The sequence below is a fragment of the Ranitomeya imitator genome, chromosome 4 (genome assembly GCF_032444005.1).
Source record: "Ranitomeya imitator isolate aRanImi1 chromosome 4, aRanImi1.pri, whole genome shotgun sequence".
In the NCBI taxonomy this organism is placed as follows: domain Eukaryota; kingdom Metazoa; phylum Chordata; class Amphibia; order Anura; family Dendrobatidae; genus Ranitomeya; species Ranitomeya imitator.
In genome coordinates this window covers 141951640-141967931 of record NC_091285.1, presented here as the reverse complement: position 1 = coordinate 141967931, position 16292 = coordinate 141951640, and the positions used below count along the sequence as shown (strand labels likewise).

General features: G+C 45.0%; 1 protein-coding gene across 2 annotated transcripts in view; it reads left to right on the top strand.

Annotated features, from left to right (window-relative positions):
• RGS14 (regulator of G protein signaling 14) overlaps positions 1–16292 on the top strand; it is a 270621-nt gene that overhangs the window by 138569 nt on the left and 115760 nt on the right. For both annotated transcript variants that reach the window (XM_069763976.1, XM_069763975.1), the window contains one exon: positions 11465–11594. In XM_069763976.1, coding sequence (XP_069620077.1) covers positions 11465–11594 — 130 coding nt within the window. The remainder of the gene's footprint in view (positions 1–11464; positions 11595–16292) is intronic.

Below are 16292 nucleotides of genomic sequence, written 5' to 3'. Positions count from 1 at the left end.
GACTTGCCCCAGAGAAATTCCCCAAAGGAAAAGGCAGCCCCCCACATATAATGACTGTGAGTAAGATGAAAAGACAAAACGTAGGGATGAAATAGATTCAGCAAAGTGGGGCCCGATATTCTAGGACAGAGCGAGGACAGTAAAGCGAACTTTGCAGTCTACAAAAAACCCTAAACAAAACCACGCAAAGGGGCAAAAAAAAACCACCGTGCCGAACTAACGGCACGGCGGTACACCCTTTGCGTCTCAGAGCTTCCAGCAAAACAAAAGACAAGCTGGACAGAAAAAAAAAGCAACAAAAAAGCAAAAAGCACTTAGCTATACAGAGCAGCAGGTCACAGGAACAATCAGGAGAAGCTCAGATCCAACACTGAAACATTGACAAGGAGCAAGGATAGCAGCATCAGGCGGAGTTAAGTAATGAAGCAGTTAACGAGCTCACCAGAACACCTGAGGGAGGAAGCTCAGAAGCTGCAGTACCACTTGTGACCTCAGGAGTGAATTCAGCCACAGAATTCACAACAGTACCCCCCCCTTGAGGAGGGGTCACCGAACCCTCACCAGAGCCCCCAGGCCGACCAGGATGAGCCGCATGAAAGGCACGAACAAGATCGGAAGCATGAACATCAGAGGCAAAAACCCAGGAATTATCTTCCTGAGCATAACCCTTCCATTTAACCAGATACTGGAGTTTCCGTCTAGAAACACGAGAATCCAAAATCTTCTCCACAATATACTCCAATTCCCCCTCCACCAAAACCGGGGCAGGAGGCTCAACAGATGGAACCATAGGTGCCACGTATCTCCGCAACAACGACCTATGGAATACATTATGTATGGAAAAGGAGTCTGGGAGGGTCAAACGAAAAGACACAGGATTGAGAACCTCAGAAATCCTATACGGACCAATAAAACGAGGTTTAAATTTAGGAGAGGAAACCTTCATAGGAATATGACGAGAAGATAACCAAACCAGATCCCCAACACGAAGTCGGGGACCCACACGGCGTCTGCGATTAGCGAAAAGTTGAGCTTTCTCCTGGGACAAGATCAAATTGTCCACTACCTGAGTCCAGATCTGCTGCAACCTATCCACCACAGAATCCACACCAGGACAGTCCGAAGACTCAACCTGTCCTGAAGAGAAACGAGGATGGAACCCAGAATTGCAAAAAAATTGAGAAACCAAGGTAGCCGAGCTGGCCCGATTATTAAGGGCGAACTCAGCCAACGGCAAAAAGGACACCCAATCATCCTGGTCTGCAGAAACAAAACATCTCAGATATGTTTCCAAGGTCTGATTGGTTCGTTCGGTCTGGCCATTAGTCTGAGGATGGAAAGCCGAGGAAAAGGATAGGTCAATGCCCATCCTACCACAAAAGGCTCGCCAGAACCTTGAAACAAACTGGGAACCTCTGTCAGAAACAATATTCTCAGGAATGCCATGCAACCGAACCACATGCTGAAAGAACAAAGGTACCAAATCAGAGGAGGAAGGCAATTTAGCCAAGGGCACCAGATGGACCATTTTAGAAAAGCGATCACAGACCACCCAAATGACTGACATCTTTTGAGAAACGGGAAGGTCAGAAATGAAATCCATCGAAATATGTGTCCAAGGCCTCTTTGGGACCGGCAAGGGCAAAAGCAACCCACTGGCACGAGAACAGCAGGGCTTAGCCCTAGCACAAATCCCACAGGACTGCACAAAAGTACGTACATCCCGTGACAGAGATGGCCACCAGAAGGATCTAGCCACTAACTCTCTGGTACCAAAGATTCCAGGATGACCAGCCAACACCGAACAATGAAGTTCAGAGATAAGTTTATTAGTCCACCTATCAGGGACGAACAGTTTCTCTGCTGGACAACGATCAGGTTTATTCGCCTGAAATTTTTGCAGCACCCGCCGCAAATCAGGGGAGATGGCAGACACAATGACTCCTTCCTTGAGGATACCCGCTGGCTCAGATAAACCCGGAGAGTCGGGCACAAAACTCCTAGACAGAGCATCCGCCTTCACATTTTTAGAGCCCGGAAGGTACGAAATCACAAAGTCAAGCGGGCAAAAAATAACGACCAACGGGTCTGTCTAGGATTCAAGCGCTTGGCAGACTCGAGATAAGTCAAGTTCTTATGATCAGTCAATACCACCACGCGATGCTTAGCTCCTTCAAGCCAATGACGCCACTCCTCGAATGCCCACTTCATGGCCAGCAACTCTCGATTGCCCACATCATAATTACGCTCAGCGGGCGAAAACTTCCTGGAAAAGAAAGCACATGGTTTCATCACTGAGCAATCAGAACCTCACTGTGACAAAACCGCCCCTGCTCCAATCTCAGAAGCATCAACCTCGACCTGGAACGGAAGAGAAACATCTGGCTGACACAACACAGGGGCAGAACAAAAACGACACTTCAACTCCTGAAAAGCTTCCACAGCAGCAGAAGACCAATTAACCAAATCAGCACCCTTCTTGGTCAAATCGGTCAATGGTTTGGCAATGCTAGAAAAATTACAGATGAAGCGACGATAAAAATTAGCAAAGCCCAGGAACTTTTGCAGACTTTTCAGAGATGTCGGCTGAATCCAATCCTGGATGGCTTGGACCTTAACTGGATCCATCTCGATAGTAGAAGGGGTAAAGATGAACCCCAAAAATGAAACTTTCTGCACACCGAAGAGACACTTTGATCCCTTCACAAACAAAGAGTTAGCACGCAGGACCTGAAAAACCATTCTGACCTGCTTCACATGAGACTCCCAATCATCTGAGAAGATCAAAATGTCATCCAAGTAAACAATCAGGAATTTATCCAGATACTCACGGAAGATGTCATGCATAAAAGACTGAAACACAGATGGAGCATTGGCAAGTCCGAACGGCATCACTAGATACTCAAAATGACCCTCGGGCGTATTGAATGCAGTTTTCCATTCATCTCCTTGCCTGATTCTCACCAGATTATACGCACCACGAAGATCTATCTTAGTGAACCAACTAGCCCCCTTAATCCGAGCAAACAAGTCAGATAACAATGGCAAGGAATACTGAAATTTAACAGTGATCTTATTAAGAAGGCGGTAATCAATACACGGTCTCAGCGAACCATCCTTCTTGGCTACAAAGAAGAACCCTGCTCCCAGTGGTGATGACGATGGGCGAATATGTCCCTTCTCCAGGGATTCCTTCACATAACTGCGCATAGCGGCGTGTTCGGGCACGGATAAATTAAATAATCGACCTTTAGGGAATTTACTACCAGGAATCAAATTGATAGCACAATCACAATCCCTATGCGGAGGTAGAGCATCGGACTTGGGCTCTTCAAATACATCCTGATAATCAGACAAGAACTCTGGGACCTCAGAAGGGGTGGATGACGAAATCGACAAAAATGGAACATCACCATGTACCCCCTGACAACCCCAGCTGGATACCGACATGGAATTCCAATCCAATACTGGATTATGGGTTTGTAGCCATGGCAACCCCAACACGACCACATCATGCAGATTATGCAACACCAGAAAGCGAATAACTTCCTGATGTGCAGGAGCCATGCACATGGTCAGCTGGGCCCAGTATTGAGGTTTATTCTTGGCCAAAGGTGTAGCATCAATTCCTCTCAATGGAATAGGACACCGCAAAGGCTCCAAGAAAAACCCACAACGTTTAGCATAATCCAAATCCATCAGATTCAGGGCAGCGCCCGAATCCACAAACGCCATGACAGAAAACGACGACAAAGAGCATATCAAGGTAATGGACAGAAGGAATTTGGACTGTACAGTACCAATGACGGCAGACCTAGCGGACCGCTTAGTGCGCTTAGGACAATCAGAAATAGCATGAGTGGAATCACCACAGTAGAAACACAGACCATTCAGACGTCTGTATTCCTGCCGTTCAACTCTAGTCATAGTCCTATCGCACTGCATAGGCTCAGGTTTAACCTCAGGCAGTACCGCCAAATGGTGCACAGATTTACGCTCGCGCAAGCGTCGACCGATCTGAATGGCCAAAGACAAAGACTCATTCAAACCAGCAGGCATAGGAAATCCCACCATGACATCCTTAAGAGCCTCAGAGAGACCCTTTCTGAACAAAGCTGCCAGCGCAGATTCATTCCACTGAGTGAGTACTGACCATTTCCTAAATTTCTGACAATATACTTCTATATCATCCTGACCCTGGCACAAAGCCAGCAAATTTTTCTCAGCCTGATCCACTGAATTAGGCTCATCGTACAGCAATCCGAGCGCCAGGAAAAACGCATCGACACTACTCAATGCAGGGTCTCCTGGCGCAAGAGAAAATGCCCAGTCTTGAGGGTCGCCGCGCAAAAAAGAAATAATAATCAAAACCTGTTGAATAGGATTACCAGAAGAATGAGGTTTCAAGGCCAGAAATAGCTTACAATTATTTTTGAAACTTAGAAACTTAGTTCTATCTCCAAAAAACAAATCAGGAATAGGAATTCTTGGTTCTAACATAGATTTCTGATCAATAGTATCTTGAATTTTTTGTACATTTATAACGAGATTATCCATTGAAGAGCACAGACCCTGAATATCCATGTCCACACCTGTGTCCAGAATCACCCAAATGTCTAGGGGAAAAAAAAAAAGTGAACACAGAGCAGAAAAAAAAAAAATGATGTCAGAACTTTTTCTTTCCCTCTATTGAGAATCATTAGTTTGGGCTCCTTGTACTGTTATGTTTGCTAATGACAGGTGTTATGAAGGCAATCCAGAAACACAGTGTGCTTAGCGATCAGAGCGCACACAGTGATCTGACAAATACCCAAAAATACAAGAACAAGCTCTGAGACGTGGAAACTCTGTAGACTGCACACCTGATCCTATCCTAAACACAACTAAAAGCGGCTGTGGATTGCGCCTAACAACTACCTTGGCAACTCGGCACAGCCTAAGAAACTAGCTAGCCTGAAGATAGAAAAATAGGCCTGACTTGCCCCAGAGAAATTCCCCAAAGGAAAAGGCAGCCCCCCACATATAATGACTGTGAGTAAGATGAAAAGACAAAACATAGGGATGAAATAGATTCAGCAAAGTGGGGCCCGATATTCTAGGACAGAGCGAGGACAGTAAAGCGAACTTTGCAGTCTACAAAAAACCCTAAACAAAACCACGCAAAGGGGCAAAAAAAACCCACCGTGCCGAACTAACGGCACGGCGGTACACCCTTTGCGTCTCAGAGCTTCCAGCAAAACAAAAGACAAGCTGGACAGAAAAAAAAGCAACAAAAAAGCAAAAAGCACTTAGCTATACAGAGCAGCAGGTCACAGGAACAATCAGGAGAAGCTCAGATCCAACACTGAAACATTGACAAGGAGCAAGGATAGCAGCATCAGGCGGAGTTAAGTAATGAAGCAGTTAACGAGCTCACCAGAACACCTGAGGGAGGAAGCTCAGAAGCTGCAGTACCACTTGTGACCACAGGAGTGAATTCAGCCACAGAATTCACAACAAACTCCCTCCTGTGGTCATGAATGGTACTTCGGCGAGTTCTGTCCATGGACTCCCTCTGGTGGCTGTGAGTGGAGCTGCTGCTTCTGAGGTTCCTTCTACAGGTGACGTAGTTTATTTTTTGGCTGGCTGCTCTGTTTAACTCCACTCAGATCGTTACTCCATGCCAGCTGTCAATGTTCTTGTACTGGTTCAGTTCGCTCTTGGATCTTTCGGGTGACCTGTCTACTCCAGCAGAAGCTAAGTCCCTGCTAGTTTATTATTTGTTCTTTGTTTTCTTGTCCAACTTGCTATCATGATTTTGCCTTGCTAGCTGGAAGCTCTGGGATGCAGAGTGGCACCTCCGCACCGTGAGTCGGTGCGGAGGTCTTTTTGCACACTCTGCGTGGTCTTTTTGTAGTTTTTTGTGCTGACCGCAAAGGTACCTTTCCTATCCTCAGTCTGTTTAGTTAGTCTGGCCTCCCTTTGCTGAAACTTGTTTCATTCCTGTGTTTGTGACTTTCATCTTAACTCACAGTCAATATATGTGGGGGGCTGCCTCTTCCTTTGGGGAATTTCTCTGAGGCAAGGTAGGCTTTATTTTCTATCTCTAGGGCTAGTTAGCTCTTAGGCTGTGAAGAGGCGTCTAGGTAGAGTTAGGTACGCTCCACGGCTATTTCTAGTGTGTGGAATAGGATTAGGGGTTGCGGTCAGCAGAGCACCCACTTCCCAGAGCTTGTTCTGTGTTAGTTTTACCATCAGGTCGTTCCGGGTGCTCCTAACCACCAGGTCCATAACACTAGACCCCTGAGGGAACTCATCTTGAAGTGGGGGGTGAGCACCTTGAACCCACAGGTGCTTCATAGAAGTTTATAATGTTGAGCCATGAAAATAAAATAAAATCAAATTTTTTCCACAAAAATGATTTTAGACCCAAACTCTGCATTTTCAGAAGGGTAACAAGAGATAATGGACCCAGAAATGTGTTGTCCAATTTCTCCTGAGTATGATTATACCCCATATGTGGGGGAAAACTACTATTTGGGTGCACAGCAGGCCTCAGAAAAGAAGGAGTGACGTTGTGGATCCAAGACTTTGATGGAATGGTCTGTGGGTGTCATGTTGCATTTTGAAAGCCCATGTTGTGCCTAAACAGTGGAAACTACCCAAAATTACCCCATTTTGGAAACTAAACTTCTCAAGGAATGTATCTAGATGTGTCGTGAGCACCTTGATCCCCCAGATGCTTTACAGAAGTTTATAAATTAGAGCCGTAAAAATAAAATTGTTGTGTAATTTTTCCTGAGTACGCCAATATCCCATATATGGTCCAAAACTACTTTTGAGGTACTGTGCAAAGGTTAGAAGGGAAAAAGCACCATATTGGAGTTCAGATCTTACTGGACTGCTTTAAGGCTGCCATGTGACATTGGCAAAGCCCCTGAGGTGCCAGAAGAGCAGAACCCCCTATAGGTGACCCCATTTTACAAATTACCCTTCTCAATGAATTCCTCTAGGGGCGCTGTGGTCATATTGACACCACAGGTTTTTCTCAGAATTTTATACCACTAGGCAGTGAAGAAAAAATAATAATGTTTTTACAACCAAAATTTAGTTTTAGCCCCAGATTTTACATTTCACAAGGGAAAATGGGCAGCAATGGCACCGAATTTTGTCTCACAATTTCTGCTGAATGTAGACAAACTTTCTAAGTGGCTGTATAGTGCTGCTTAGCCATAGGCCGGAGTCACACATGCGAGAAACACGTCCGTGTCTCGCATGTGAACAGCAAGCTCTGGCGCCGGCACTTCGGAGCGGAGTGTGCGGCCGCATAGCAACACATGGAGCCGCACGCTCCGCTCCGAAGTGCCGGTGCCAGAGCTTGCTGTTCACATGCGAGACACGGACGTGTTTCTCGCATGTGTGACTCCGGCCATAGAGAAAGACTTGGAAGGGACGTCTGAATCACGTATTTCAGAGATTTACATGGAAACCGCGGTTTAACTGCTCCGTCTAGAGAGCAGGATAAATATTTGCCAAGCCTTACTGTGATCTTTGGGAGGCAGAATGAACAAATAAACAGTAGGTAAATAATTGCTTTTACTTATTTTTTATGCTGTTCATCATGCAGTATAAGTGATCAGATTACTTTATTCTTTTAGTCGGTGCAATTGCAGCGATACCAGATTTATAGTGTTTTTTTACGTTTGGCTGCTGTCACACATTAAAAGACTCTTTTTTTTGCAAAAACAAGTTTTTGTATGGCCATATTTTGAGAGTTATAATTTTTCCATATTTTTGCTGACAGTCATGTGATTGCTTAATTTTTATTGACGTTTTTATTGGCATCATTTTTGAGAACATGCCATTTTTTGGTCACTTTCTCACTTTCTATTCCAATTTTTGGGAGGCAGAATGAACAAACACCAGCAATTCAGAAATAGTGTATTGGATTTTTTTATTATAACGTTCCTTCGGGTCAGAAACTTACTGCAGTAGAACATTTATGTAGCTTTTTTGTGTTTTGTTGCTTTTATGCAATAAAAATTATTTTATTGAAAAAATAATTATTATGGCATTGCTTTATTCTGACGGCAGTAACTTTTTATTTTTTCGCTGATTGAGCTGTATTGTGTTTTTTGAAAGACAAGATGACTTTTTCAGCCATGCCATTTTTTTTACATGCATTTTTTTTATCGCGTTTTATTCCACTTTTTGTTCAGTGGTATGATAAAAAGCATCATTTTTTTACAGTGTTCATTGAAGGGGTTAACTGGTTCAACATTTTTATTGGTCAGGCCGTTCAGGACGTGGCGATGCCATATATGTGCACTTTTTAAAATATCTGCAGCTCTGGCAAAAATCAAAGGACCGCTGCAAAATTTTCAGTTTGTCTGATTTATCTCTTTATAGGTATATTTTTAAGTAAAATGTATATTGTTATTTTAGTCTATAAACTTCTGACAACATGTCTCCGAATTTCCAAGCAATACATTTTGATTTTTTTTTCTGACAAAGAAAAATGATCAAAATTAAGAAAAAAAAACAGTGCTTTCAGACCTCAAATAATGCAAAGAAAACAAGTTCATAATCATTTAGAAACAACAATACTAATGTTTTAACTCAGGAAGAGTTCAGAAATAAATATTTTGTGGCTATTCCTCCGCGCCTTGGTATCACCAACACTTTTCACGTTTCTTTCTTAAAGCCCGTCTATTTGTCCCGGTTTTCAGAGTCATCTGCCGGGACATCGGATTCATGCATGGATGAGTTTGAGGTGAATGCTATCGTGGGGTGCAAGGTGGTACGTGGCAAGAAATATTATCTGGTGGACTGGAAGGGTCACAGCACAGAGGACAGAACCTGGAAACCTGTGGAGCACATTCGGGCTCTACTGCTCATTGCAGCATTTGAGCGTAGTAAGTCCCAAGGAGGGGGGCCATGTTAGGAGTCGAGTTCCCACCGCTGCACAGGAGGAATCTCAAACCATATCTGCTGCGGTCTCCCATTCTACATCAGCCGCAGTGGAGCCTGCTTAGCGGAGACATCGGTCCCAGCGTCTCACTCAGTTTGATACTGTGGAAAGAGTTACTGCTGTCTTACCAGGCTCTGCTGTTGTAGCTTGCACTGGTCAGCGGCGAGCAGACTTTTTTGGGACTAAGTCCTGCTGTGCACACACTGAGCATGCTCACGGGAGGACCTCTCATTGGAGGTCAGGGGTCACACACTCAGGCCCTGTAGTAGCTCCCATTGGACCACTAGGAAGGTCCTTGTCTGCTGCAGCTATAAAAGGTTTGCATGGCCGCACGGCCATGCGCTAGTATCAACCTGTGTTATGAGCTTTGCTACTTGGTGGTCATGTCTGCATGTGGTTAGGGTTGGCTGAAATAAGCCCCTAGAATACCGGCACCTCCGGTGAGGAGTTTTGTATGCTTGGATTCAGGGATCGGCTGAAATAAGCCCCTAGAATACCGGCACCTCTGGTGAGGAGTTGTTTGTGTGCTATGCTAACTGCATGACCACTCTTTGCTATGCTCAGTTAGATAGCTGTGATCCTCTGTGAGGTGAACAGGGCACAGCGTTTTCATATTGGCGATTCTGTGAAGTTAACAGAGTTCGCTTATACCGCCATATAGTGCCGCCTATTACTTTGCAGCAGATATCTCTGCACGGTGGACCCCGGGCTGGGAACGCACCTTGTTGTTTCCTTCCTATACTCGGTGCATTCCGCTAGCCCTATCACCATTACTGTGAAAGAACAACCAACATTCAAAAGTGACCAAAGCATCAGCCAGAAAGCATTGGTACTGAGATGTGGTCTGTGGTCCCCACCTGCAGAACCACTCCTTTATTGAGTGTGTTTGATAATTGCCAATAATTTCTATCTGTTGTCTATTCCATTTGCACAACAGCATGTGAAACTGATTGTCAGAGTTGCTTCCTAAGTGAACAGTTTGATTTCACAGAAGTTTGATTTACTTGGAGTTATAATCTGTTGTTTAAGTGTTCCCTTTATTCCCCAGTAAATTGCCGGCTTTTCATAGATAGATAGATGTCATATACTGTATATACATATATATGTGTGTGTCACTGACATCTTTATATCTGTGTTTTCTTGTGTATATATCTATTCCATCTATTCTATTTTAACCTTTCACATTGTGATTTTACTGTACACGGCAGATGAATTGCCGGCTTTTCATCTAAATCTATATATTCCATCCATTTCAGCTTTTTTCTCATGCCCTCAGACCTGTTTGTTAGGTCCAGCAGAATAATATTCAGCTTTCCCATTGACTTGCATTGGATCCGTTATTTGGTACGAATACACAGATATTAGAAAGTATTTGTGCCGATTTTCCAGAATTTGAGTATTTCACTATTCGCTCATCGCTAATAGCGATGCTATTTCTAACCAAACTATTTTTTTGTGTTTTGAGGCACAACTATAGCACGATAAATGCCATATAAAATTTTACTGCTGAAAAAAATTGCAGTATTACTATTGCAGGATACTTTGCACACCTCAGATGGACTGGTTATACTGCAGGAGCAATATAGCGATGCTTTTGAGATCCATCCAAGCATGACTGTATGATTTTGACGCACAGCTGCTGCAGTAAAAATGGTGTATAATATTTCTCTGCTCAGAACAATTTGCAGGATTAAGAGCATGAAGAATATTAGCCCTGAGAAGGGGTTTTGGTATGAGTTGCAGGCTGCAGCATAAAGGATATGCAATTCACCCTATGCTGTCCTTCACTATCCCGTCAGCACAATCTCTTCCTAAGTGCTGCTTACAGCAGTATTACTATTAATTATCATTAGCCATCAGAAGGGCTGTTGTACGTAAAAGAAATGTTAATGTGCTTGAATCCGTGGCTACTACACAGAGGCAATTCTGTCTCTCTCTCACCAGCACCTCTTCCTGCTCTGTTTCCGTGGTACAGTGTGATAAGCATAGCGTCACAGGTCTTATATAGACCTGATGAATTTATGCAGCCAGGCAATCACATTAATACCACAACCAAGATAGCCACAGCATTAGGCCGGGGTCACACTTGCGAGTGCAATAAGAGAAACTCGAGCAAGTCTCTCACCTCAATACCCGCCACTGCCACCGGCACTTGGGACCGGAGCGTTCAGCTGCATAGAAATACATGCAGGCGCACGCTTCAGTCCTGAGTGCTGGTGGCAGTGTCGGGTATTGAGGTGAGAGGCTCAAGCAAGTTTCTCGCATTGCACTCACAAGTGTGACCTTGGCCTTAGAGTCACTATTAGGCAATTCTCACATGTTTATTGGCTGTCTTAAAAGCACCAAACATGTGGGGCGGAGACTCAAGCTTGCTCATCAATAACTGCCACTTTATAAGTGAGAATAGTATTCTAAATAATATTTTCTACTTGTATTAAATGTTACATGAAAATATCATCTATTAAAGACAAAAATCTGGTTTGTTTTTACAATGAATCTTTTTTTTATTTTAAGAAAAAGAAATTGGGACCTGGGAAGTCGTTGCCCCTTGGTGTCGAGGCATCCGGATTAGACAATTTGACCGATAATTGCAGAGGACACAATAGATCCTTCAAAAGAAAGGATCGCAGAGGAAATGTTAGAGGTGAAATTAATGTTCTTACATATTTTACATTTTATTTGCTGTGTAATTGTGATAATAACATGATATTAGGATTTGCAATAATGGGACATTTTCATAAAACTGTCATTTCGGTAACTTTATTCCATCAGCAATATTGGCATAAAAGCCAGAGTTGGGTCTTATTACGATATTTGGGGCATGGATATAAGATATTAAAGATACTGATCAGCAATCACCAACTGAGATACAGAGCTTTGTAATACATCGAAGCTGTCATATAAACTACCCCTCAAAATACACTTGTTCCCACCATGAGTTTTTGATTAATTTTTGATGCTACATATTCTTGTTGCACAAAAAAATGTAGCATCTTACGCTGGCGGTATTAAGAGAAGACACACACGGCTTAGCTTCACTCGGTATGAAGGAAGCGAATCCTGTTGCGTCACAGGGCCGCAATACCGCACAGAGAGCGCAAGTAAGGAATCACAAAACTCTGCCCCAAGACTCAGGGTAAGAGTCTCTCTAGACCTCTTGCGCTCGACACTGCTACAGTGGTAGCTGTACCCCAAGATAGAATTAACCTCGTACTCATCCGTGGACGAACCCGATGTCCCGGCAGATGACTCGGAAAACCTGGACATGTAAACGGGCTTTAAGTGGGACACATGAAAGGTGTCGGTGATACCCAGGCGTGGAGAAAGAGCCAGACGGTAGACGAAAGGATTAACCTGTTTCAGAACCTTGAAGGGACCTAAGTAGCGAGGCACAAGCTTAGTGGACTCAACTCGCAGCCTGGTGGAGAGCCACACTAAGTCGCCAGGAGCAAAGGTCAGAGCGGGGCGCCGATGTGCATTGGCAGAGACCCTCATTCTCTCCATGGATGCCCGGATGGCATCCTGTGTGCGGTCCCAGGTGTCCCGTGCTTCCACTGCCCAGTCTGCCACCCTAGAGTCGGCGGAAGACACGGGCATGAGCACAGGAACCAGCGGATGCTGGCCTTAATTAAGAAGGAATGGGGTCTGCCCAGTGGAGTTGGTAGCAAGGATGCCCAGTCATCCTGCCTGGCCGAGACAAAAAATGTCATAGATATGTGACCAGGGTCTGGTTGGCCCTCTCTACCAACTTATTCGTCTCGTGATGGTACTCTGAAGAGAGATTCAGCTCAATGCTAAGTAGGCGACAAAGATCTCTCCAGAACCAAGACACAAACTGGGTACCCCAGTCACTGACAATCTTAGGCATACCGTGTAAGCGTAATACATGTTTAACAAACAACGCCGCCAAGGCCCGTGCAGAAGGTAACTGTGGGAGAGGCACCAAATGCACCATCTTGGAGAAATGATTGGTAACTACTTGGGTAAGCCTACCATAAAGTCCATCCCGACCATCTCCCAGGGCCTATCTGCCACCGGTAGAGGGTAAAGTAACCCAGCAGGCTGTTGTCGAGGAGACCTATTCTTGGCGCAAGAGACGCATGCCCGAATATAGTCTCCGGCATCACGGGCCATATGTGGCCACCAGTACATCCACGCCAGAAGCTCTGATTTCCTTTTGATCCCGAAATGTCCACCCACCCTGGACGAGTGAGCCCAAGAGAGAACCTCTGGTCGCAAATTAGATGGCATGAAAGTCTTGCTAAGGGGCACAGACTCTAGCGACACCAGAGCCACAGTTCTCAGACTCTCAGAGGGGAGAATTAGCTGAGGCTCCTCCTCCTCTGATTACACCAAAGAGCGGGAGAGAGTGTCGGCGCAAATGTTCTTCTCCCTGGATAGGAAATGAAGGGAGAAGTGGAACCAGGAAAAGAACAGGGACCATCTAGCCTGGCGAAAATTTAGTCGCTGGATGTGCTGGATGGCACTAACTGGCACTGGATGGCACTAACTGGCACTAGGCAGCTCCAACATTCACGAGCATTCAACAACTCTAGGGATGGGTATGATTCAGACACCTAACTCGACACCTAACAGTAGGCCCTGTTCTTTTGTCACAAAGTTGAAGGCAAAAGAGCTGTCTGAGGACATTAGAACTACTATTATTAGCAAATATAGAAACTTGATTCCAGCTCACCCAGTTGGTCTATGCTCATACACCTGGGGCTCAGACACAAGGCCTTGCCCTGGCCTCACATCAAGGGCAATGAAAAAAATTGAAGTCCAACTTAACAGGACTGGATTTTATTTTTCAAAAGAAAATATGGTGCATACAAAAGAAACATTTACATGGTCGACATGACCCACTCAACGCATTTCGACTCCAAATGGTAAATGGTATAAGACCATCTGAAAAGACCTTGGTATCCCAGTTTCAACAGTGTGCAATGTTATTAAGACTTTTCCCAAGCATGGCATCATCAAAACCTCCCTGGACATTGGGGAAAAAGGAAAATTGACAAGGAATGACTGATCTATCCCAAAGAGTACCTTGACAAATCAGAATCCTTCTGGGAAAATATTCTATGGACAGATGAAACAGAAAAAAAGCTTTTTCGCAATGCAAAGCAACAGTTTTAGTTGCAGACAGTGCAGTGAAGCTTATAAAGAAAAGAACACCAAACAGTTAAGCATGGTGGAGGATCCTGTTATGACCTGGTGGTCAGGACAATAATGGACCTGGTGGTTAAGAGCACACGGAATGACCTGATAGTTACTGATAACAAGGAAAAGCTCTGAGACGTGGGAACTCTGCTGACCGCAATCCCTAATCCTATCACACACAATAGAAATAGCCGTGGATTGCTCCTAACGCTCCCTATGCAACTCGGCACAGCCTAAGGAACTAGCTAGCCCTGAAGATAGAAAAATAAAGCCTACCTTGCCTCAGAGAAATTCCCCAAAGGAAAAGGCAGCCCCCCACATATAATGACTGTGAGTAAGATGAAAATACAAACACAGAGATGAAATAGATTTAGCAAAGTGAGGCCAGACTTACTGAACAGACTGAGGATAGGAAAGGTTGCTTTGCGGTCAGCACAAAAACCTACAAAAAGACCACGCAGAGGGCGCAAAAAGACCCTCCGCACCGACTCACGGTGCGGAGGCGCTCCCTCTGCATCCCAGAGCTTCCAGCATGCAAGACAACAATAAAAATAGCAAGCTGGACAGAAAAATAGCAAACCAAAGAAAAACAAGCAGGAACTTAGCTTCTGCTGGGAAGACAGGTCACAAGAACGATCCAGGAGTGAACTAGACCAATACTGGAACATTGACAGGTGGCATGGAGCAAAGATCCAAGTGGAGCTAAATAGAGCAGCCAGCTAACGAATTACCTCGTCACCTGTGGAAGGAAACTCAGAAACACCCACCAGAGGAAGTCCATGGACAGAACCAGCCGAAGTACCATTCATGACCACAGGAGGGAGCCCGACAACAGAATTCACAACAGTACCCCACCCTTGAGGAGGGGTCACTGAACCCTCACCAGAGCCCCCAGGCCGACCAGGATGAGCCAAATGAAAGGCACGAACCAGATCGGCAGCATGAACATCAGAGGCAAAAACCCAGGAATTATCTTCCTGACCATAACCCTTCCACTTGACCAGGTACTGGAGTTTCCGTCTCGAGATACGAGAATACAAAATCTTCTCCACCACATACTCCAACTCCCCCTCAACCAACACCGGGGCAGGAGGATCAACGGATGGAACCACAGGCGCCACGTATCTCCGCAACAACGACCTATGGAACACATTATGGATGGCAAAAGAAGCAGGAAGGACCAAACGAAATGACACAGGATTGATAACCTCAGAAACCTTATATGGACCAATGAAACGAGGCTTAAACTTAGGAGAGGAAACCTTCATAGGAACATAACGAGACGACAAACCAAACCATATCCCCAACACGAAGTCGGGGACCCACACAGCGCCGGCGGTTAGCAAAATGTTGAGCCTTCTCCTGGGACAATGTCAAATTGTCCACCACATGAGTCCAAATCTGCTGCAACCTATCCACCACAGTATCCACACCAGGACAGTCCGAAGACTCAACCTGCCCTGAAGAGAAACGAGGATGGAAACCAGAATTGCAGAAAAACGGCGAAACCAAAGTAGCCGAGCTGGCCCGATTATTAAGGGCGAACTCAGCCAACGGCAAAAAGGACACCCAATCATCCTGATCAGCAGAAACAAAGCATCTCAGATATGTTTCCAAGGTCTGATTAGTTCGTTCGGTTTGTCTGAGGATGGAAAGCCGAGGAAAAAGACAAATCAATGCCCATCCTAGCACAAAAGGATCGCCAAAACCTCGAAACAAACTGGGAACCTCTGTCAGAAACGATGTTCTCTGGGATACCATGTAAACGAACCACATGCTGGAAAAAAAATGGCACCAAATCAGAGGAGGAAGGCAATTTAGACAAAGGTACCAAATGGACCATCTTAGAAAAGCGATCACAAACCACCCAAATGACCGACATCTTTTGAGAGACGGGGAGATCCGAAATAAAATCCATAGAAATATGCGTCCAGGGCCTCTTCGGGACCGGCAAGGGTAAAAGCAACCCACTGGCACGAGAACAGCAGGGCTTAGCCCGAGCACAAGTCCCACAGGACTGCTCAAAAGAACGCACATCCCGTGACAAAGATGGCCACCAAAAGGATCTAGCCACCAAATCTCTGGTACCAAAGATTCCAGGATGCCCAGCCAACACTGAACAATGAATCTCAGAGATAACTCTACTAGTCCATCTATCAGGGACAAACATTTTCTCTGC